At 45.3% G+C, this 24,223-nt stretch overlaps 1 protein-coding gene across 6 annotated transcripts in view; it reads left to right on the top strand.

The window, feature by feature from the left end:
- The first annotated feature begins 1,343 nt into the window (after positions 1-1,343).
- The window catches only part of RSU1 (Ras suppressor protein 1), a 356,276-nt gene continuing 333,396 nt past the window's right edge, over positions 1,344-24,223 (top strand). For 4 of the 6 annotated variants that reach the window (XR_009542922.1, XR_009542923.1, XM_060162616.1 and 1 more), the window contains exons 1-2: positions 1,344-1,480; positions 1,725-1,836. Coding sequence is in view for 4 of the 6 variants with exons in the window: in XM_060162616.1 (XP_060018599.1) it covers positions 1,728-1,836 (109 nt within the window). In the remaining 2 variants the exon portion in view is untranslated. Of the gene's footprint in view, positions 1,485-1,724; positions 1,837-24,223 lie in introns of all 6 variants that reach the window. The other 2 variants (XM_060162607.1, XM_060162598.1) reach the window with 1 other exon arrangement.

Here is a 24,223-nt window from a genome sequence, read left to right as displayed (position 1 = left end):
CAATAAGATTTCCAGAAAGGGTGATAAATCAGAGAAAACGGCAGGAAAGAAATTTCAAAGGATAAAGAGAAAACAATTTCCCGAGAGGAAGAGAGAAAAGAATCGTCCTCTGAAAAGGACCCAATGAGCCCTAAACAGATTAAGTGAGAAAAGACACCCCATCGGAGATATTATGGTGACATTTCAGAACATGACGAATGATAAAAAGATCACAAATGCTTCCCAAGGGAAAACAATAGTTCCCTGCAAAGATGAGGAGACCAATATGTTTCTGGGCATCAATACTGAAAGCAGAAGTCAGTGGAACTATGCCATCGAGATTTAGGAGAAACTTCTTTTGAACCTAGAATTCCATGTCAGGCAAATTATCAAAGGTGCGGGCAGAATAAGGACATTTAAAAACATGCAACTACTCAAAATTTGTGCCTCCTATACATCCTTCTAGAGAAAGTTACTTGAGGGTAGTTACTCCAGCAAGATGCCTGCAAGAAATGTCTGTCTCAACCCAGGGACCATATGAAAAGGAATTATAGATAACTTCTCAGCTGGAAGGACAGAACAGATCACTCTAAGTTAGAGCAGTAAATTAGAAGGTTCCTAAAGTCTTCAAGAAGTCATTGGATTTCAAGAGTAGCGAGTAATGAAAAGCTTAAAGATTACAAGAAGAAAAGGAAAACAGAAATTCTAGTAAAAAGAACAATGAAAACTGTATAAGAAAATCATCATTCAATAGAAAGCTAACTAAGCTATGTCACATCATAAGAACAGAGAAGTCACGTATTTATCTGGTATATTCCTCCTCCTGTGAGCCAGGGGTCCGTGACTGCGACCTGGGCGTTGGGGACACACAGACCACCAAGGAGTTCTTGCTTTGAGAAGCTCACAATATAGTGGGAGGTACAACCTGTGGGGAAGGGACTCAGGGCAGCAACTTCCAGTAAGTGGAACCGCAATTAAAGAAGCAGCACACTGAGAGAAAATTTACTTGTAGCTTCCCCGGGACCCATCCTGGTGTACCACCAGCCCTTCGCAGGCGCTGCCCAAACTTCCCAGCTTCCGCCCACACCACTCTGGCTTCCACCTACAAACTGAGCCTGCGCCGAACTAATGCGCACGCGCCGACTCCAGTCCAATCGGAATCTCCAACGGGAGGGAGCTAACCTCGGGTGGGGCGGAGTCCCGAGGCCGAACAGCAAACGTGATTGGTCGGCCCCGGGGCACGCGTTCTTTTGTGGGCGAGGTCTCGCGCTAAGCCACGTCTAGTAAGCTGTTCTCCTAATTAGGGAACGGTCTGGCGCGGGCGGGGCGAGGAGCTGAGAGTGGCCCGGTGTGCGCCTGCGCCGAGTGCCGGGACAGGGCGTGTTCCTCGTTCTGGTGCTCGTTTTGCACAGACCGAGTGGAGTGCATCTCTCGCCGCCGGAGTGAGCCCTGCAGAAGCCTGTTGTTCCCACGCGCAGCCTGTTAGGTGCAGCCCTCCGCAGTGAGTATGTGCGTGGCGTTGCCCTTGTGTTTGCTTCTCTCTCCGCGGCGGGAACGGTGCTGGACCCTTCCCACTCCCTGTCCCGCCCTCCCCATCCCCCTCCCTGCCCCCGCACCCTGCTTGCGTGTGCCCACTTTCCAAGGCCAGGCGAAAACTGGAGAGTGCCAGCCGGGGGTTTCCTCATTTCTCTCTCTGCAACCTCCTGGCCGTCGCCCACGTGCTGTGTTGTTGTCGTTTGGTACAGGTCATGTCCAAGTCTCTGAAAAAGTTGGTGGAGGAGAGCCGGGAGAAGAACCAGCCGGAAGTGGACATGAGTGACCGGGGCATCTCCAACATGCTGGACGTCAACGGCTTGTGTAAGTTCTCCGGAGGGCCTTCTCCTCGGAGGAGATGGACGGGTTTATGAGTTTAAGAAGTAGTTGCTGGTGGCGGTGCGAGACGTTGTAGTGGTTTACATCCCACCCGCTACTTGGCTGCTTGTAAACAGCACTTGTCGAGGGCTCAGCTCGGAAAGCTTGCAGTCAGAGTTTGTTCTGTCCCAGCTGGAAAACGGACACGAGAGCCAGGTTAAGAATCCCCGGACCGTGGTTGTTGGACCTCATCAGTTCTCCAGGCTGATTGATGGCCTTCGGGTGGACTTACCACACAGTTTACTAAAGAGCCACTTGGTGTTTGTTTTATTTTTTAATTTATTTTTATTTTTAATTTTTTTTCACTTGGTGTTTTAATGGAAAATTAGTTCTGAATCATTTTTCCATTCTCTTAATATAGTCTCCTATGTAGCCTTGAACAAGTGCCCCACGGAAATTACCTGATTAAGTGTTTTTGCACCTGGAGCAAGTTAAACGTTTCTTGACTCATTACCTTTTTCTCATTACTCATTACCATCAACCCTTTTTCTGGGTTTATTGTCCTCACTCAGTTCGGGCTTTTGTTACTTCCCGCCTGTGCTCTTGTAATGTCTTTCTAACTTTCCCTCTTGCCTCCAGTTTTACTGCCCCTGTTGCTTCCTGTAACATGCATCTTACTGCAACTCTCTCCTTTAAACCGGGGATTGCAAATTCAGCTGTCTTCAGGGGCCAGGTGAGGATGGTCATGAATTCCGTAATAGGTATCTCATCTGAATGATGAGATACACCTGCTGCTTAGATCCAAACAGTTGTCACCACTTGGGAACGTTGGCCCAGTGTTGCCAGATTTTTTTTTCTCTATGAAGCCAAGAATCCAGATTTTTATATAAAATTTTCTAATTTTTAGATATTGACAGTTAATTCCAACACATTAGAGGTGAAATCAAGCTCTTGTTCAGGTTGATTGTGGCTGAAGTTTGGACCTTCTGGTTGTCCATTACCAATGGTAATGCTCCGTGTTCCTTGCGATGACCTGTTCCTTTCTGAATCTGACTACAGCCTACCTTAGCGCCTGTTCCTTCCATGCATCTGGCATCCCAACCATAATGAACTGATGGTCCTTTCTGAGCCAGGGCATTCCTTCTCGTCTTTGTGCCTTTAGAAGTATCGTTTCCTCCCTCTCCACTCCCTTCACCCCAGATCCTTTTACTTACCTGTCAAGAGTCAGCTCAGACGCCACAGCCTGTGTGAAGCCTTCTCAGTGAAGTTTGGACACACTTTGCTTCATGACCCTTTTTTTTTTTTTGGTCGCACTGTGTGGGGCCTGCGGCATCTTAGTTCCCCGACCAGGGATCGAACCCGTGTCCCCTGCAATGGAAGCTCGGAGTCTTAACCACTGGACCGCCAGGGAAGTCCCGCTTCATGACACTTGTTACACAGGATTGTGATGTGTTCTTAATCCAGATGTCTTTCTTCCCCACTGGGAGGCCGAGGGGGAACGAAAGCAGTGCAGTATTCCTGTGTGCCTTGTTTATTCTAGTGCCTGGAACACAGTAGGTGCTCCGAAATGTTTGACGGATGAAGGAAAGAATGATGGATTAGGCCTGCGAGCTGATGAGATCCAGACGAGGATGTGACACTGGAGAAGAAGGAGGGATGTCCAGGAGACCCTAAAAGATGACGGATTGCTTGTTAGGCCTGGAGAGAGCAAAGTTAGCGTGAATCCGTGGTTTGCGCCTGGGACAGAGATTGGTGTTGGTGCCATTGATGCATCGCTGCAAAAGGCAGGGGGATGAAAAGCTGTAGGTGATTTGCATTTGGTAATCCTTAGGAAGACACCTGCCCTTAAGTTTAGCTTTTGTACGAATTAGCATTTCAGTCCCCTGGTCTGTGCTGGCCTCTCTCAGTAGTTGTGGCTTCGTGGTGGCAGCAGGTGTCTCAGGTGAGGGACTGGCAGTTGCAGATCTGGATGTGTCCCTGTACCGCCCCTGCCCTGCTGGAATCGTGACGGTCCCTGGGGGCACAGCTGCGTCAGAGGAAGGGGATGGGGGGAAGAGGATGGAAGCAGGAGGCCTGGCTCGGCTGTGCCCTTGGTCCCACGGGTTTCTGCCCCTCAGGGCTCTTTCTTATGGGCTTGAAAAAAGGTTGCTTTCACTAGAGGAACTTTGTGCTCCTCAGCTTTGAAGAGGATTCTCTATGTAATATTTATAAGTAGGGAGAGTGGTGTAGCTATTTCAGTTCAGTTGCTTTATCTCTTTGAAGCCTTGGCTTTTATTGAAGAAGAAAAGATAGCCACTTGCTTCCTGAAAAAGCTCTTTCTGGTGTAATATTAGGTGCTGGAAAAGCAAGGTCATTCTTAATGTTTTCCCAAAGAAGTCGCTTCAGGAAGAGCAAGAGTGCTTCTTGGGGAGTTTGGTGGAAGTGAATTTGGAAATCCCACCTCCGCAGGCCTCTGGAGTGTGGTAGACCCAGGGAAGGAGTAAAACTCCCCGACTTCTGGACTCTGAGGGTCCCAGGATGCCTTCAGAATCCCATCCTCCACTGGGGCTCATTTATCAGTAGTGTACATAACGTTATATGTTTTAATATATATTAAAGTATTTGGCATGATCCCCTTAGCTGTAGTATAAGGATTCCCATAGTCTTTTACTTATAAAATTTTAACTGTAATCCTCAGGTTTTATTTATTTGTTGTTTTTTTTTTTTGGCCGTGTGGTATCTTAGTTCCCCAACCAGGAATGGAACCCGGGCCTCAGCAGTGAAAGCACTGAGTCCTAAGCCCTGGACCTCCAGGGAATTCCCTGAGGTTTTATGTACTAGTATCAAGATGGAACCCAGGGAACAGCTTATTCGCATGGACAGAGAATGGTACTGTATGAAGCCTTCCCTTCATTATCGTTGCTTTGTTTAGTTTCTCCAACGATGAGAAAGAATTAAGCTTTGAAGCTAAGAGTGGTAGTTGTGTACCTATTCTAAGCATAGGAAACAGGCTCCACTTCTGCTTGGGAGAGTTGCGTCTTATAAACGTAGCCCTTTTATTCCTCTGAGACAGTAAGTTGCCTTTAAAAAATGCTTTCAGGAGTTGAGGTACCAAAAGCTTTCTGGCGGGGAAAACTTCATAGGCTGGAGCCAGACATCCAGCAGTCTCAAAGTTTTCTGTCAGTCCAGCCAGGTTCTGGAGATGCTCAGATCCAACCCTGAGAGGCAGACGTAGTCCAGCGCTTACAAGTGGGACCTGGAGTTGAGTAGACTGGGTTTAGATTGTTCAGGTTTACTTATCGCTGTGTTACTTTAGAGAAGCTGCGAAACCGTTCTGGGCCTCAAGTGCCTCATCGTTAGATGGAAACCTAAGTACCCGCTTGGGGGCATGGGTGTACCGCCGAGTGCACTGCTTCCTGTCGAGGGCTTAGCACCGAGCCAGTACTCAGCGCACAGTGAGTGTTAACTGCTCATGTGAATGTCCAGAGAGTGCGTAAGCCTCATACGGAACCAGTCCCAATGCAGTCGATGACCTCAACGGGGAATAGCCTGCTTAGTTGAACTGGGAAAGGCATCTGTGTGTGTTATGTGTTGACGTTTTCTGTGTGGCTTAACAGAACCTGGTGTGTTTGGCCCTCTTGCCTAGGGTTCCCATAGATTTCGATTGCTGTTTCTTTAAAATGATCGCTCATTTTATTTCTTTTCCTTCATTTTTTTTTTTCCTGCACAGCATGTAATCTGTTGAAAGCTTCTGGGAGGAATGGTACCAATTTTGTACTTTATTAAAGAGACTTCACAGCAGAAACTCTCTCTCATGCAGCAGCTCTTCACCCAGATGATAAAGTTGCTCTTGAAGGGTCCTGTCATCAGCTTCCTGGGAGCAGAGACTCCCATCAGCAGCCAGAGAGACTTTTTTTCATTTCTTTTATTTAAATCTCTCTGACTTCTTAATCTCTTCACATTTACTGCGCTCTGGGTGTCAAACCTTTATCGGTTTTTTGTTGTTGTTGTTGTTGTTTTTCTTCAGGTTAGACTAAAGTATCTCTCAGATAAATTTTATTTTATTATTATTTTAATTTTTATTTTATATTGGAGTATAGTTGATTAACAATGATGTGTTCATTACAGATGTACCACAGAGTGATTCAGTTATACCCATACAAGTATCCATTCTTTTCCAAATTCCTTTCCCATTGAGGTTATTACAGAATATTTTAAAAGAGAAAAATCAGCTGCCTCTGAGGTAGTTGTCTTTCTGAAGGACCCTGCAAAAGAATCAACAGACGTAATCCCGGGTTGGTTATCTGGAGGGGCTGTTAACCCAGGAAGTGGTGATGCCTGCTGGGAATTTTCATCATGATAGGACTTCTTTGGGGGAATGATAGGAGAGCTGGGAAGACCATGTCCCTTTCACTGTGATCTTTATTAAGACCTTTTCTTTTTTTGCTCTCCTGACTTGTGTGTTTAAGCCCACCTTTGTGTTTTTAAACATCTTGGCCTGGGCAGTCCTTACCCTTTCTCTCTCCAGCCACCCTCCTCTCAGCCTTGTGAATTAACGCTTGTTGAGGGTGGAGATGACTTTCTGTCCATGTGACTCCATTCACATGTGTCACCTCCTCCGGGAAGCTCCCCAGGACTAAATTTTAACCCACCATCCCCTCCAGCCTGGCTTAAACGTCTTTTCTGGGCTCTGCGTGTGCACCTCTGTTATTTTTGTACTTGGTGTTTGGGAAAAATTTATTGAAGAAGGTTGCTGTCCTTCTCAGTTAAGAATTCAGGTGCACTGGGGTAGAAAGCGTAGCACAGGAGAGAGGGGGCACACCCTCTGGCTTCATTGTAACTTCATCACCTCTTTGAAGGTCCTGTCTCCAAACACAGTGTCACTCTGAGGGCTTCAACACAGGACTTGAGGGGGCCACAGATCAGCCCATCACGTCTGCATCAGAGATTCTGAATGGTACACATGTGCGTGCTTACATGGTGTTAAGTGCTTCTCGCGTCAGCCTTTGGCGCAGATAATAATCAGCGTTTTACAGATGAGCAAATAGAAGGTCGAGAAAGCCCCAGCATCACACGTTAGACACACCGACAGCTTTGTTCTGTAACCCTGTGCAGTGTGGTTTCCCACCCCTGGCTCAGGCCTTAAGGAGTGATGCTTTCCAGGGCTAAGCGGGGCTGGCGGGCCTCACCTCATGCCAGTCAGTTTCAGAATTCTTTAAAAACACTGTGCTGGGGGCTTCCCCGGCGGTCCAGTGGTTAAGGCTCCACGCTTCCACTGCAGGGGGCGTGGGATTGATCCCTGGTCGGGGAACTAAGATCCCGCATGCCGTGCGGTGTGGCCAAAAAAAAAAAAAAAAAAAAAAGATGTGGTATTGGTATAAAAACAGACATATAGACCAGTGGAATAGAACAGAGAGTCCAGAAATAAATCGTGGCATTAAAAAAACCCAAAAAAACAACACTGTGCTAGGCTAAGAAAAGGCATCATTCTTCCAGTCTGCCAGCTTGGAAGCTTGGGTTTATCATATCGTTGCAGGGCTTTAACTGTCAAAGAAAACAGTAGAGGCAACTTGGTCTCTATCTGGTCAGAGTTAACTCTGAACCCTCCCCGTTTCCTTAGGCTTTTCTGAAAAACTATTAATTTTAACTGGGTTTAACGGCAGATGTGAGATTTTTTATACTGTACATTAATTCATTTTTTTCTATCTTCAAACTTAGAACATTAGCTTAAAACCCTCTATGAAGTATGGTGCTGGAGAAGGTTCTCTTGGGGCAGTATTGGTTCATGTATCGCAACAGAATAAACCTGAGTTGAATGAAACGGTAACTGTGGTTGTAGTTTACCGGTACGTCATAAAGAGCCTTTGCATTTAATACGTTTCTCTGTGTACCTGTTAACAATTCCTCCGGACTCAGAATAGTTCTTAAGGGTAAAGTGGGCCCAATGAAAGGCACACCTCAGACCAGGTAGTAAACTGGAGGGGGTCTTGGCCTCTTGGTTTCTCAGAGCACAGCACAGAGCAGAGATTGGTGACATGGTGTACACCCTCAGTGTACAAGTGGCTGTTCTGCAGATGTTTACATACACAGTTGGTTTTTCAGAGCTGTAAGTATTTCAGTCTTCAGGCCTTGTGAAAGATGCCTATTTAACCTGTTGGTACTCTACAAATTGTGTACTCTATATTAGAAAAGGATAAAAATAATAGATAATTTTAAACTCTCTATATGGAGCGCATTAATGCACACGCACACGTGTGCCGGGCACTGTACGTGGCCCTTCATGTGGATTATTTCCTTTAAACCTCACAGTTATCATCATCGTCGTCATCCTCGTCACCCATTTTATAGCACAGAGACGTTGAGAACTTAAGTACCTTTTGCTCTAGGTCACACACTAAGTAGCAGAGTCAGGATTTGCAGCCAGGCACTCAGACTCCAGAAGCTATGTTGTTACCTCCCCCCCCGGCCCCGTACACGGGCCTCTCACCATTGTGGCCTCTCCCGTTGCGGAGCACAGGCTCCGGACGCGCAGGCTCAGCGGCCATGGCTCACGGGCCCAGCCGCTCCGCGGCACATGGGATTCTCCTGGACCGGGGCACGAACCCGCATCCCCTGCATCGGCAGGTGGACTCCCAAGCACTGTCCCACCAGGCGAGCCCCTGCTCATGCTTTCTTGCCTTACTCATGTCACTAACGTTTTTGACAGTCAGGTGCACGTACGAAGGTACAGCCGCTAACTCAGCAAGCATCCACTGAGTGCCTCCTGGTGGTCTGGTCCCGAAAGCCGCGTCCCTGCCCTGTATGGGCTGCTGAGTCTGTATCCGTTGAGGAATGCGTTCAGGGATGCCGACCCTCCTCTGCTCTTGCCCATGGGGCCGAGGAAACAGGAACCTTCTTCTTCCCCAAACACTTAACACACTCTTAAAAAAATCCATTTCAAGAAGCCTTTACTGAAGGCTATCCTATAGATAAGCGCACGTATAACTGTACAGTGTGACAGATTTTCAAAGCAAGAAACAGAACACAGTGGGCATGTCCCAGGCACTAGCCCCTCAGGACAGGGTCCTGACTGACAGCATAGATTCCCTTTGCCTGTTGATGTGCATCGTTCAAAGGAAAGAGGGTTTACAGTGCACACTCTTTACTCTCTGGTTCTTAACGCTCAGCATCTTGTTCACGAGCTTCATTCGTGTCGTGACACTGGTGACAGATCCAGGGTGTGACTGCCAAGTTCAGGCGTCCGTTCTGCTGTGGATGGATGTTCGTGTCGCTCCCAGGCTGGGGCTGCCACCCGTAGTGCTGCTGTGACCATGTGAACACACGTATTCCTTTCTGTTGGTTACAGACTAGGGGTGGAATTATTGAGTCATGGGGTGTGCTCTTGTGTACGCTTTAAAATGGAAGCGGGAATCACCGAAATGGGGAAGACATTTGACACTTAGATGTCAGGCAAAGGCTTAACGTTCCTGATGCAGAATGAGCTCTCGCAGAGGTGCTGGTCAGGCCTCCCGAGGTGCTCACTCAGTGCATTGCCCTCTTCCGAGAGAAATCACTCACACCTCAAGCTTTTCTCTGAGAATTAGCTTGCTCACAGGTTGGTATCATCTATACCAGCTGCTGGCAAACTTGTCTGGTTTTTAGACTCACCTAGGGAATGTTTAAACATTGCAGTGCTCAGGCTGCACCCCAGACCAGTTCAGGGGGAAACTCTGAATGTGGAGACAGGTGTCAGAAATTTTGCTCTTTAAAATAATATGTTTTCGGACTTCCCTGGTGGCGCAGTGGTTGAGAGTCCGCCTGCCGATGCAGGGGACGCGGGTTCGAGTCCCGGTCCGGGAAGATCCCACATGCCACGGAGCGGCTGGGCCCGTGGGCCATGGCCGCTGAGCCTGCGCATCCGGAGCCTGTGCCGCGCGACGGGAGAGGCCGCAACAGTGAGAGGCCCGCGTACCGCAAAAAAAAAAACAAGTTTTCATCCATGCACACCACAGCCTTGCAGCCATGGTCCTTGTTCAAGTGCAAACTGTTCATTTTTGGCCTGTGGAACTCTTGTTGGCTCTCACATCCAGTGGACGTGAGCAAAGTGTAACAAGCTGTGCCCGGTGTGTCTGTGAATTCCTGTCCCGGACCTGGAATCAGCTGTCCTCATAGAAACCCTGTTTTTGTTTGTCTGTCTTAGTGTGCAATATTTTGGGACCACAATCTGGGCTCCAGGGGTGCTCATTATTCCTGGGTCGTTCATGGTCTTTAGGCATTTTTAGCGGACACAGCTAAAAAAAAAACAGTATACACACACACACACGTGTCGCAATATATGTATCTGTAGATATATACAGATACATATATACACATATATGAAGATTAAAATATCTAACGAGCTCATACTGGTAGGTCCAATTCAAATATGGGACTGTAAGGCTCTTCCTTAACTTCCTTCACACTAGTCTCTGCTTTTCTTCCACTCTGAGGATCCTGACTGTCAGGGATACACGTGATGTTAGACTATCTCACAGTTACTTATTTGGTACATTACACACAAATAGCAATGCTGCTATTACCAGCGCCGGTATTGCTGAAAAGAGTCGTTTTGCGCGTATTCTATCCCCATTCTCCTCCTTTTTTTGTTTATTATACTTCACTTTTTTTTACAGCAGTTTCCCCTGTTAACATCTGGCATTCATTCGAGTGATACTTCGGTTGCAGTTGATGAAGCAGCATCGATACATTATTATTCACTAAAATCCACAGTTTGCATTGTTGTCCGCTGGTTGTGCTGTAACACACTATGGCTTTTAACAGATGCATAACATCCTACAGAGTAGTTTCACTGTCCTAAATACCCTCTGTGTGCTACTTATTTTTCCCTCTCTTCCTCATTACCTCCTGTTGAACCCCAGGCAACCACTGAAATTTTATGTCTCTATAGTTTTGCCTTTCCCAGAATGTGATATAGTTGAAATCGTAGAGTACGTAATCTTTACAGAAAGCCTTCTTTGACTTAGCAATATGAGTTTAAGTTTCTTCTGTGTCTTGTCTTGGCTCCGTAGCTCGTATTTTTTTGTTACTGGTTAAAATTCCGTTGTCTGAATGCACCACAGTTTTTTTGTCCTTTCACATATTGAAGGACATCTTTGGTTGCTGTCACATTTTGTCAGTTTGCCGCTATAAACATCCATGTGCAGATTTTTGTGTGAACGTAGTTTTTTGACTCTTTTGGGTAAATGCAAAGGAACAGAATTGCTGGATCATATGGTAAGAGTGTTTTTGGTGTAATAAGAAACCACTGTCTTCCGAAGTGGCTGCACTATTTCGTACATCCCCCGGCAACGAATGAGAGTTCCTGTGGCTCCACACCCTCGTCAATGTCTGGTGCTGTCAGTATTCTGGATTTTGCCCATTCCAATAGGTGTGTTTTCAATGGGCAGTTCCTTAATGGCGTGTCATGTGAAAGATCTTTTCATATGCTTGTTTGCCCTCTGTATATCTGTTAAGTTCTTTGGCCCACTTTTTAATTGGGATGTTTGTTTTCTTATTGTTGGATTTAAAAAGTTCTTTGCGTATTTTGGAAAGAAGTCCTATATCAGATGTGTGTTTTGCAAAAATGTTGTCTTAGTCTGTAGCTCTTGTTTCCCTTTTATTAACATTGTCTTTCATAGAGGAGAAGTTTTTAATTTTAATGAAGTCCCAGCCAGTTAACACCTTTTTTTTTTTTTGATAGTGCTTTTGGTGTTGTATCTAAGAAGTCATTACCAGATCAAGGGCTGCCTAGGTTTTCTCCTGTGTTGTATTCTAGGACTTTACGCTTTTGCATTTTACACTATGAACCACTTTGAGTCAATATTTGTCAAAGGTGTAAGTTCTGTGTCTAGATTTTTTTTTCTTATGTAGATGTCAAATTCCAGCACCGTTTGTTGAGAAGATGATCCTTTTTCCGTTGAATTGCCTTTGCTCCTTTGTCAGAGACCAGTTGACTCTATTTGTGTGGGTCTGTTTCTGCGCACTCTTCTGTTCCAGTGATGTCTTTGTGTTTTTCAATTAGTGACTGTGGATTTATATAGTAAGTTTTGAGTTGGGACGTGTCAATTTTCTGAGTTTGTTTTTCTTTTTCAATATTTTATTGCTATTTTGGGTCTTCCCATATAAATTCTAGAATCGGTTTGTCGCCATTCACAAAATAAACTTGCTGTGGTTTTCATTGGGATTGCACTGAATCTCTAGACCAAGTTAGGAAGAACGGGGTAGCCAGGGGCGGGACTGAACGTTCCAGCCCTGGCAACCAGCCCCCATCCTTTAGAAACTTCTGAAAGTCAACATAACAAAGACACCTTTGTTTAGATTCATTGTGGTAAAGCCTCCTGTTTGGGTGTTGTTTAATACCTCTAGAGTTGATATAAGGAGAGAGCATTGTGTCCTGACTCAAAGCACCGACTTTGGAGCGATGGTCTTTATTAATTATCCCACTTTGCCGTTTATTTGTAACATGCCCTTAGATCACTTCCTGTCTTTGTACGTCAATTTCCTCATTGATAAAATGGGAAAAATCCGCCCCTCAAATAAAAGATGAGTCTGTGTAGTACCTGATGCAGAGTAGGTACCTCAGAATGATCCTCAGGGCCAGTCGTTAGGACATTTAGCATTTGTTACGCTGAGGCACAGGCGGTTCTCTGGTGGGGCAGCGGGTTGGGGGCTGAAGAGTCTAATGGGCCTTTGGGCGGGAGTGGAGGCGTGGATGCCCTCAGGGGCACATCTGTTTGCTGGATCTGCGTGTGTGGCCGGGGGAGAGGCAGGTGGCAGAGGCTGGGGCAGGATTGTGGGAAGAGATGGAGGGGGACCCCGTGGATGATCAGAAAACAGGTACCGAGATTTGAGTGGGGAGCAGCTGATGGCAGGTGTCAGTCCAGTAGACTAGGGATCTGGGACTGGACAAGGTAGCCCTTGGAGGTCAGGGTAAGGGGTGGCTTGGGGGGAGCAGACGATGGTCGGGGCGAAAGCAGTGAAGGGTGGCCTGCAAGGCCACAAAGCGTGCTGGGTGTGGGTGCCGGCTGGTGGCCCAGCGGCCCTCAGACACGCGGTGCCTGTCAGAGGACCTACAGCGCTTTGAGCTCGGAGAGCCACCCGGCCCTGTGGAAGAAGGTCAGAGATTCTGGGTCTTCCTGCTTCTGAAGCCACCAGGGAAAAACATGGCTCTTGGGTTGAGGGTAAGAAGCGTGGAGGGAGGTTGATCAGGGGGCAGAGAGAAGCCCACCCTCAGCTCCCACGCAGCGGCCTTCTCTCTTGGCAGGAACACAGGGAAGGTGAGAACAGAGCGGTTGGTCTGAAGTGGAAGGTGTGCAAGTATGACGTTGCCCATCTTCATTTTGGGGGAAAAATGAACCAATGGACTAAGGCTCCTTTTTATCTTATTTGTATTTGCCTAGTAGAAAAATACGGTCAGAACTAATCAGATTCTTGTTGGGAAACAGCTTTTAAAGGGTCCTGTCTACTTACTAGTGCTGAAACCTCAGGCAGGTTACCTAACCTCTCTGGGCCTCATTTTTCTCACCTAAAATTGGGAGGGAGGGTGGGCTTCCCTGGTGGCACAGTGGTTAAGAATCCGCCTGCCAATGCAGGGGACAAGGCTTCAAGCCCTGGTCCGGGAAGATCACACATGCCGCGGAGCAACTAAGCCCGTGTGCCACAACTACTGAGCCTGCGCTCTAGAGCCCGTGAGCCACAACTACTGAGCCCACGCGCCTAGAGCCCATGCTCTGCAACAGGAGAAGCCACCGCAATGAGAAGACCGTGCACCGCAATGAAGAGTAGCCCCCACTCGCCCCAACTAGTGAAAGCCCGCACGCAGCAACAAAGACTCAACACAGCCAAAAATGAATTTAAAATAAATGCAAAAGAAGAAAACTAAAATTAGGAGGGAGGCAGAGAGTAATAGTGCTGTCTGTTAGCATTATTGTGAGGAATACATGAGGTAATAAAGTTCTTAGAACCGTGGCCGCCACATTTTAAGTGTTTGGTAAACATTAGCTGTTGTGGTTACTCTTTTATTTTAACATTTTTTTAACATCTTTATTGGAGTATAATTGATTTACAGTGGTGTGTTAGTTTCTGCTTTGTAACAGAGTGCATCAGCTATATGTATACATATGTCCCCATATTTCCTCCCTCTTGCATCTCCCTCCCACCCTCCCTATCCCATGCCTCTAGGTGATCACAAAGCACCAAGCTGATCTCCCTGTGCTATGCGGCGGCTTCCCACTAGCTGTCTATTTTACATTTGGTAGTGTATGTATGTCCATGCCACTCTCTCACTTTGTCCCAGCTTACCCTTCCCCCTCCCTGTGTCCTCAGATCCATTCTCCATGTCTGTGTCTTTATTCCTGTCCTACCCCTGGGTTCTTCAGAACCATTTTTTAATTTAGAGTCCAGGTATATGTGTTAGCATACAGTATTTGTTTTTCTCTTTCTGACTTACTTCACTCTGTAGGACAGACTCTTGGTCCATCCACCTCACTACAAATAACTCAATTTCATTTCTTTTTATGGCTGAGTAATATTCCTTTGTATATATGTGCCCCATCTTCTTTATCCATTCATCTGTCGATGGACACTTAGGTTGCTTCCATATCCTGGCTATTGTAAACAAAGCTGCAGTGAACATTGTGGTACCTGACTCTTTTTGAATTATGGTTTTCTCTGGGTATATACCCAGTAGTGCGATTGCTGGGTCATATGGTAGTTCTGTTTTTAGTTTTCTAGGGAACCTCCGTACTGTTCTCCATAGTGGCTGTATCACTTTACATTCCCACCAACAGTGCAAGAGGGTTATCTTTTCTCCACACCCTCTCCAGCATTTATTGTTTGTAGATGTTCTGATGATGGACATTCTGACTGGTGTGAGGTGATACCTCATGTAGTTTTGATTTGCATTTCTCTAATGACTAGTGATGTTGAGCATCCTTTCATGTGTTTGTTGGCAATCTGTGTATCTTCTTTGGAGAAATGTCTATTTAGGTCTTCTGCCCATTTTTGGATTGGGTTGTTTGTTTTTTTGATATTGAGCTGCATGAGCTGCTTGTAAATTTGGAGATTAATCCTTTGTCAGTTGCTTCATTTGCAAATATTTTCTCCCATTCTGAGGGTTGTCATTTTGTCTTTTTTATGGTCTCCTTTGCTGTGCAAAAGCTTTTAAGTTTCATTAGGTCCCATTTGTTTATTTTTGTTTTTATTTCCATTTCTCTAGGAGGTGAGTCAAAAAGGATCTTGCTGTGATTTATGTCATAGAGTGTTCTTCCTATGTTTTCCTCTAAGAGTTTTATAGTGTCTGGCCTTACATTTAGGTCTTTAATCCATTTTGAGTTTATTTTTGTGTATGGTGTTAGGGAGTGTTCTAATTTCATTCTTTTACATGTAGCTGTCCAGTTTTCCCAGCACCACTTATTGAAGAGGCTGTCTTTTCTCCATTGTATATTCTTGCTTCCTTTATCAAAGATAAGGTGACCATATGTGCGTGGGTTTATCTCTGGGCTTTCTATCCTGTTCCATTGATCTATATTTCTGTTTTTGTGCCAGTACCATACTGCCTTGATTACTGTAGCTTTGTAGTATAGTCTGAAGTCAGGGAGCCTGATTCCTACAGCTCTGTTTTTCTTTCTCAAGATTGCTTTGGTTATTTGGGGTCTTTTGTGTTTCCATACAAATTGTGAAATTTTTTGTTCTAGTTCTGTGAAGAATGCCCTTGGTAGTTTGAGAGGGATTACATTGAATCTTTAGATCGCTTTGGGTAGTATAGTCATTTTCACAGAAAATCCAAGAACATAGTATATCTTCCCATCTGTTTGTATCATCTTTAATTTCTTTCATCACTGTCTTATAGTTTTCTGCATACAGGTCTTTTGTCTCCTTAGGTAGGTTTATTCCTAGGTATTTTATTATTTTTGTTGCAGTGGTAAATGGGAGTGTGGCCTTAATTTCTCTTTCAGATTTTTCATCATTAGTGTATAGGAATGCAAGAGATTTCTGTGCATTAATTTTGTATCCTGCTACTCTACCAAATTCATTGATTAGCTGTAGTAGTTTTCTGGTGGCATCTTTAGGATTCTCTGTGTATAGCACCATGTCATCTGCAAACAGTGACAGTTTTACTTCTTTCCAATTTGCATTCGTTTTATTTATTTTTCGTCTCCGATTGCTGTGGCTAAAACTTCCAAAACTATGTCGAATAATAGTGGTGAGAGTGGGCAGCCTTGTCTTGTTCCTGATCTTAGAGGAAATGGTTTCAGTTTTTCACCATTGAGAATGATGTTGGCTGGGGGTCTGTCATATATAGCTTTTATTATCTTGAGGTAGGTTCCCTCTATGCCTACTTTCTGGAGAGTTTTTATCATAAATGGGTGTTGAATTTTGTCGATAGCTTTTTCTGCATCTATTGAGATGATCATGTGGTTTTTCTTCTTCAGTTTGTTAATATGGTGTATCACGTTGATTGATTTGCATATATTGAAGAATCCTTGCATTCCTGGAATAAACCCCACTTGATCATGGTGTATGATCCGTTTAATGTGCTGTTGGATTCTGTTTGCTAGTATTTTGTTGAGGGTTTTTGCATCTATGTTCATCAGTGATATTGGCCTGTAGTTTTCTTTCTTTGTGACATCCTTGTCTGGTTTTGGTATCAGGGTGATGGTGGCCTCGTAGAATGAGTTTGGGAGTGTTCCTTCCTCTGCTGTATTTTGGAAGAGTTTGAGAAGGATAGGTGTTAGCTCTTCTCTAAGTGTTTGATAGAATTTGTCTGTGAAGCCATCCGGTCCTGGGCTTTTGTTTGTTGGAAGGTTTTTAATCACAGTTTCAATTTCAATGCTTGTGATTGGTCTGTTTACATTTTCTCTTTCTTCCTGGTTCAGTCTCAGAAGGTTGTGCTTTTCTAAGAATTTGTCCGTTTCTTCCAGGCTGTCCATTTTATTGGCATAGAGTTGCTTCTAGTAGTCTTTCATGATCCTTTGTGTTTCTGCAGTGTCAGTTGTTATATTTTAACATTTTTCATTCTAATGAGTGGTTATAAAGTCCCCAGTGTTGCATATTGATGTAGGAGGCATTACATGTATATTAGTTCTTTCTTTTCTTCTCTCTTCTGTGTTTCTCACAGAATCGAATTCAGGTTTTCATTTTAAACATGAGGAACTGCGCTCTAGAGAAATCCAGCGATTTTTTTATTTTCCTCAGTATTCTCGTGGAGTTACAGTCTGGGCCTCACACTGCTTTAAACTTGGTATTCTAGCTGTGCTTGAGGCCCTCTATGTAACTGTCATATCTCTTCAGGATAGAAAGGACTTTCCACTCTGGTTTATTCTCTTTAATGATAGGCATTTCCACCATCTTGAAAAGAACACTCCCCCGAGGTGTGAATATTGTTTTTCCAGTTTAGGAAGAATAAGCTCAAGAGGTAGAATCTGGAAGCCTTGGTTAGAGTCTCAGTTCTGATTCTGGGGGAGTGGGGAGTTTGTGGGGAACCCTAGGAAAATCACTTTACCTCTGGGCCACAGTTTCCTTATCTGTAAATTGAGGAGCTGGAGCTTTTTCCTATAACTGATTTCTAAAAGTACACCTATTTTAGGTTACACAATTAAAACAGTTTATGCTAGAAAAATTATTCAATACAGACAAGTAAAAAAAAAAAAAAAAAGCTGGGTTATGGGGAGAAGGTAGGTATGTGGATATAGAATAAAACTGACTCTGGACCTGGAAGCTCTTACTCACCCTGAAAAAACTTTGCAGCATTTGCCTTTTTTTTTTTTTTTGCGCGGTACGCGGGCCTCTCACTGCTGTGGCCTCTCCCGTTGCGGAGCACAGGCTCCGGACGCGCAGGCTCAGCGGCCATGGCTCACGGGCCCAGCCGCTCCGCGGCATGTGGGATCCTCCCAGACCGGGGCACGAACCCGCGTCCCCTGCATCGGCAGGCGGACTCTCAACCACTGCGCCACCAGGGAAGCCCTGCATCATTTCCCTTTTAACAGGAGTTTCGAATCCGCTTACCTCCTTGTGGTGCTGACATTCTGCCTTGTGTTGTGGTTTTTTATCGCCTCCCCTCATTACAGAGTAAGCTCCTTGACGGCAGTGCCTGTGTCTCACGCGTATTCTGTCTTTGTCAACATGACTAAGTACAGTGCGCTGCAGTTTGTAACTCCCTGAGCCTTCCTTCATGTCATCTTCCTCATTCCCCAAGAGCAGTGAACAGCCGTGAACCTTAGGCAGCTCACTGTATTTTGCTGTTTAATTCTCCCAGACATCTTCAAAATTAAAAATTTTTCTTTGTCCTTTTTCCTGAAGGAGAGACTGTAAAGCGATGTGTTTGGATGGGAAGGATGTGGGCTCCATGTCGTCAGTAACACGGTGCCTTGGGTCCAGCGTCTTTTGACTTAATGTCCCAGTAGACACAGAAGCCTCAGTCAGTGACCAGCTCATGGCTGTTCTCAGCACGTGTGAATTCTCTGCTCTTATTTACGTAAAGGAAGACGTATCACATTGTTAAAAATCATCACATATGATAAATTGCTTTCTGTTGAATGAAAAAGCAATTAATCATGCTTGAGTGACCATTTATGTGCACATAGGACTCAGTCAAGTAACCAGTTTTGAAAACTTGCTACCAAAGAGTTTCCACCTCACCACAGTAGTTGGTTGGGGAGGAAAGGAAAGCTTTCATACCCTGGTGATTTTTTTTTCCCCCTGAAGTTTTAAATTATGAAAAAAATTCAAAAGAAATGTTCTTTTGTGATTCTGGGTGTGTTGATGAATACGATATTTGTATTACACCTTGGTATCAAACGTTTTATTGTCTGCCTTCACTTAAATATACTGTCAGAAGCTGCGTGCTTAAGATCTGAATCTGCATCCTTCTAGCAGGGGTGCAGTAACTTCAGCGTGTGACGTGGGCAGGCGTTTCAGTCATGCATCTTGGAGACACGGGACCCAGAGTGGTCAGCGTGGCTGCGTGGTGCTCACGTGCGGCCTCTCCCGCAGCCCCGCCGAGTCTCTGAATCTGGGTTACTTAGGGCTGTCGCTGTTTCTAGCCTACCGGGAGCCCAAATGGAAAAGCCTTTGGGATCATCCTGTATTTTCAGTTCAAATGAATTCTTCTTTGTAGTCAACAACTTTGGGAGGAATTGAATTCACAGAGGGTACCGTTTGCAGTGTAATCTGCAGACTTGCCCCGAATTTGAAGGCTGCCCACCCTGGAATTGTAACACAAGTCAAAGGTGACCCTCTTTGAACATCCCAGAGGGTATGGCTGTTCTCCCACTGCAATATTTGATAGCTCAAGAGCTGTCAAAAAAGGGTAAACTAGGGACTTCCCTGGCAGTCCAGTGGTTAAGACGCTGCACTTCCAATGCAAGGGGCCGTGGGTTCGATCCCTGGTGGGGGAACTAAGATCCCGCATGCCAAGTGGCGAGACCAAACAAAATAGTAAACCGTTTGTCTTCTGAGGGTAGTGGTGTCTTTCCGATTGCTTCCATGGGAGCGCAGCCTGTGAAATGAGCTGACGGTTACAATCCAGGTTTTGGTGGCCAGTGTTCTAGAATCTTTCATCGGGAACCCAAAGATGCCCAATTCTGACCTGCGACGAGGCGGCAGAAACTTTGAAGTCCCGTTACCACTGTGTGCGTTTCCAAGTCTCGCTCCCCTTGTCTCCCCTGGCTGTTTTTTCCTCTGGATAGCAACGTCACTCCGTGAAGCTGGAACTTTTATCCTTTCTAACGTGCCTCCAGAGGAGTAACTTGCTTCTGATTGCCAGACTGGAGACTGGAGAGACAGGCACATCGCTGTGATATGGTGGGTTCTTTTGAAGGGAGGTCCGCCACGTCATCATCTGGTGCTGCGGATTTCATCCTGCTTCCTTTCCTCACACGGTCTGCTTGATGCTGGAGAAGAAGGAAAGAAAAAAAAAAAGACTGTGTCTGTTTTAAAAAATAACATCTGCTTCCACGTTTTATCTAGAAACCATGATTCTTTTTCTAGGAGTGTTAGCTAGTCCTTTGATTTTTCTGAATATATTCCATTCCAATACCGCCTGCTCAGTCCAGGCCCGTGTCTTCTCTGTTTTCCATCTCTTCACTCAGGTAAGCCTAGAATTGCTTCCATAACCTCCAGTTTCCATATATCCTCCGAGTCCAGTTTCAGTGCCTTAAAGCATTTTTGGACGTGTCATCCCACAGTAAATGATGTCTCCTTTTTTTATTTTTTTTGACTGCACCCCAGGGCTTAGCTCCCCGACCAGGGATCGAACCCTGGCCCCCTGCAGTGGAAGCGTGGAGTCCTAACCACTGGACCGCCAGGGAAGTCCCTGTGATGTCTCCTTCTAATATCCCATTATCCTTTCCGATACGCTTCTCTTGTGCCCACGATCCTTTTATATTTTGCAGTTTAGGATTTTGGTGCTTATTCTGGGTTACCTAAGTTGAGGGACTGTGTGGCATATCATGCAAACCAGGGAAGTTTTGAGAGGGCAAGTGGGCGTAATCCAGGACTGTCCCAGTCTCATGAGGATGTACTGTTGACGTTACTTCTAACAGAATCTCCAAGGAAGAGACCATTGACACTCTGAGCGTGCCTGGTAAATATCCGGTTGTGGCTCGCGGGCTCAGTAGTTGTGGCACGAGGGCTCAGTAGTTGTGGCTCGCGGGCTGTATAGCGCAGGCTCAGTAGTTGTGGCGCACGGGCTTAGTTGCTCCGTGGCATGTGGGATCTTCCCGGACCAGGGCTCGAACCCGTGTCCCCTGCACTGGCAGGTGGATTCCTCACCACTGCGCCACCAGGGAAGTCCCCACATACCGTTTCTAAAGGCTGAAGACAGAATGGTATCCGAGGCATGGCAGCAGTCAACTGAGTATGCCAACGCGTTTTCTCAGTTATTTAGCTGACTTTTGGAAGTGCATTCGACTGAGAAAATGCCCGGCAGTGCATGGTTTAATATCGCTTTAGGAATTTTAGTAACAGTTTGTTGTCACTGTCTGGTGCCACTGCAGCCTGACAGTTCCTGGCTGGCAGGACCGTAAGGTATGATATTCCTGCAGCGGGAGATTTCCCAGTGTGCGGTTAGGGTTAGCAGGGCAGGTCAGTGGGGACAGCCTCATTCCATTTCACCCACATGATTGACTAGGGTGGCTATTGTACTTTTAAATAAGCCATTCTATTCTGCTAGACCTTTTCTCCTTTTTTAACACTGCAGTTTCCATAGGAAACCCACAATGGACTCACCATGGCCAAGTGGAGGGGAGTGGCAGGTTGCATGAATATGTCCGTTGGTCCTTGGTCTTTGCCTGTCGCAGGCTTTGTGATTGATTCTGTGATTTCAATTCTGTCCAACTTAACTGCTCTCCCCGCAGACCCAGCCTGGAGTCCTTTGTTGCCCTAAACATTTCCTCACAGATCTTTTATTAACTTTTTCTTTTCTGCTCTAATTTTTCTCCCTCTTACCTACTTTAGCATGTAGCCCTGTAACAATAATGAGAAAGAAAAATACATCTCTAGTGGTGTGATCAGGTGAAGCAACAAATGCACTTCTCTTCTCTATTAAAAAAAAAAAAGGACTTTCAAACTTAGTGATTTTCTCCCCGGCTAAATGCTTGTAGAGAAGACAGAATGAAAAGATTGCAAAGGCCCAATTTTTCCTAATTTAATCTTTCATTGTGAATGTTAGCTGGGAGAAGAGCAAAGTTTTTTCCTCTTTAATTATGGTCGTTGTGATATTTTAGGAAAGATTACGGCAGGAGGCGATCAGATTATCAGGGGTTTTTTGCTTTTGTCATCAGAATTGATTTCTGTGACTCTCAAATGGAGTGGTTTGCTAGTGTGAGAGGCTGCTAGTTGTCTGTTTTGGTTTGCCCCGTCTTTGTGGGTTATAAAACCCCTAATTGTATCTGGCATGTGGTCACTTGGAATCCAGGCTGCGTTTCCCCACCTCTTTTGCATCTAGGCATCACTGTATTACAGAATGTTGATTAATTGCTTGTAAATGGAAGTGCCGTGTGCAATTTCTTGGAAGAATTGTGAAGGAGGAAGGCTTTTTTCCCCTTTCCGTCTTCCTAAGGGGAATGCAGGCATGATGGCTAAGCTCAGGCAGCCTTTTTGGAGCATGAGATGGGATCCATGAATGGCTGAGCAACAAGATACCAGGAACCTCTGGACTGCCCGTGTGTGAGTGAGAGAGAAACTCTTGTGTAACACCTGTTATTTGTGGTTTGTTCTCCTATGATACTGACCACTGTCTTAACTCGTATATCTCTGAATCTGTTTCATCTGGTTTTGTATGAGGACACCTCTTGGAGATTTTTTGTTTTCATATCAGACTCTATGCCTCAGAGGTAAAGGAATGCTTTATCTGGTGGACAAGAACAATCTTAACTCCTATAAATACAAATGTGTGAGATGTTCTGCAGTGTCTAGAATCTAACTTGTCATGTAAGAAGCCATCATGGTGATGCTTTTAAAATCACAAAAATGCTCTTCCCCTGTGCTTTGCCTTTCTCTTCCTCCTCCCCTAAGGTTTCAATCCCGAAGCCGGTAAGTGCAACAGAAAAAGAGGCATTCAGGTGTTGGGGGGTGGGCGTGGTGACCCAGAGCAGGGTGGGGAGCCTGGCTTGGGGGGTCCAAGCCCCAAAGCAGGACCAGGGCCAGGAGGTTGGAGGTGCAGGTGAGGAGGGTGAACTGGGCAGGTGTCCAGGTAGGAAGAAAGAGCATGGGGAGATGGGTTCCTGCATTAATACACGGGTGCATAGTTGAAAGAACCCAGAAGGTTCCTCAGAGCCCACTCACCCAGGGAGTTAATGAGGGCACAGGACATAGCTTAGCAGGGGTTACAAAGCACAGGCGAACGCCAGGGTTCCCAGGAGCTCACTGGCGCAGCCCCCCAGGCTCGTTTCTTGGTTGCTCAGGGCATACTTTATCTCCAGGTGAGAACTTTCAAGACATATTCAACGAGTCTGGGTGTTGGGAGTGCATGGGCAGAAATGTCTAGCGCTGTCTTCTGTGCCCGACTGGTCAGGTGCCTCTAACCAGGTATAAGCCAGCGACCTGCACATTCCTGGACATGTGAACGTGCTGGTCCTGGAGCCTCCAGGTGTTTGCAACTTTGAACAGGACATGACACATCTCGAGCTCATCTACTCATCTGGATCTTGACCCAGAATCAGTATCAGACTTCCAGGTGTCCCTGCAGGTCAGCATAGAGCCATCCCAACACGGCTGTAAGATAACCCTGCTTCACGCAGTTATATGTAGGGGTATCGATGGCGTACGTAAGGAGGTTAAAAATAATGGACGCCAGAGTTCTCGCTGTTAGAGAAGGGAGTTAACAAATAGGAAACGGAGAAAATGAGGATGAACCATGCAGTGTTGTATTGGAATCCATCTATTGGTGTGAACTTGGGATTCAAGTTCAGATGTGTGTGTGTGGGGGTGAGTGTGTGTATTCTCTCATCCTGTGCACTGAGAATACTGAGCCCCCAAGTAACAACGAGCACATCTAGCGCCCAGATTTTGGCTTGTAAGTACTATTTTCCATAGAATCAGCTCATTGGAGAAACGGCTGATTGATTCCAAGCCTGCGGCAGCAAGACTACAAGATGAGCTTGACTGTCTCTTGCCAGAAAGCAGGGAAGTCCTCAGTGATGGGGACGCGTCGGAAGGACACCGGGACATTTGCTGAAACTTGGGGGCTGAGGATTAGATGGTAATGAAGTATCATGCTCAGTTTTTGACTTTGGTGATTATGTTGTGGTTTTGCGGGAAAATGTCTTTGTAGGAATACCCTAAAGTTTATGGGACATCAAGCCAACAGCTTAATCTCAAATGGGTCAGGGCAGAAAAGCAGGTCTTTGCATTGTATTTTCTCTATCTTTGTGGGAGGTTGAACAAAAGAAAAACACTCAAAAATTGTGGTCAGCGATGATACCTGTTTTTTTCAAGGATGCTGGGGTCCAACCCTGAGACCCTTCTTGAGAAAAAATATTTGTCTTATTATTCCTTTATGGAAAAAACTCTGTTGCATTAAAATAATGCATTAATAATAATAATAATGCACTAATGCAACTCTGTTGCATTAAAGTAGCGTTCTTATAGAAAGAATATTGGAAAAATTTTTTAAAAATTTTAAATATGTTTCTTCACTAATACATCTGCGTTTAAAATTGTAATATAAAGTATACTGTATAACGTATACTGTATTTAAATAGTATATTTAGTATATTGTGTAAAATCATTTAGATTTTAATTTATATATAAATATTTAATTTATATAGATAGGTGTGTGTATATATATAATTTATATATATACCCACAAAAATAAAATATACATATAGCTTGCTGACTATGCAGTGAAGTTTTAGAACCCAAAGTAGAAGGCAGGTCACTTTTTTCCGTCTGGGTT

The sequence above is a fragment of the Lagenorhynchus albirostris genome, chromosome 1, assembly GCF_949774975.1.
Source record: "Lagenorhynchus albirostris chromosome 1, mLagAlb1.1, whole genome shotgun sequence".
In the NCBI taxonomy this organism is placed as follows: domain Eukaryota; kingdom Metazoa; phylum Chordata; class Mammalia; order Artiodactyla; family Delphinidae; genus Lagenorhynchus; species Lagenorhynchus albirostris.
This window is presented reverse-complemented; position numbering and strand designations above follow the sequence as displayed.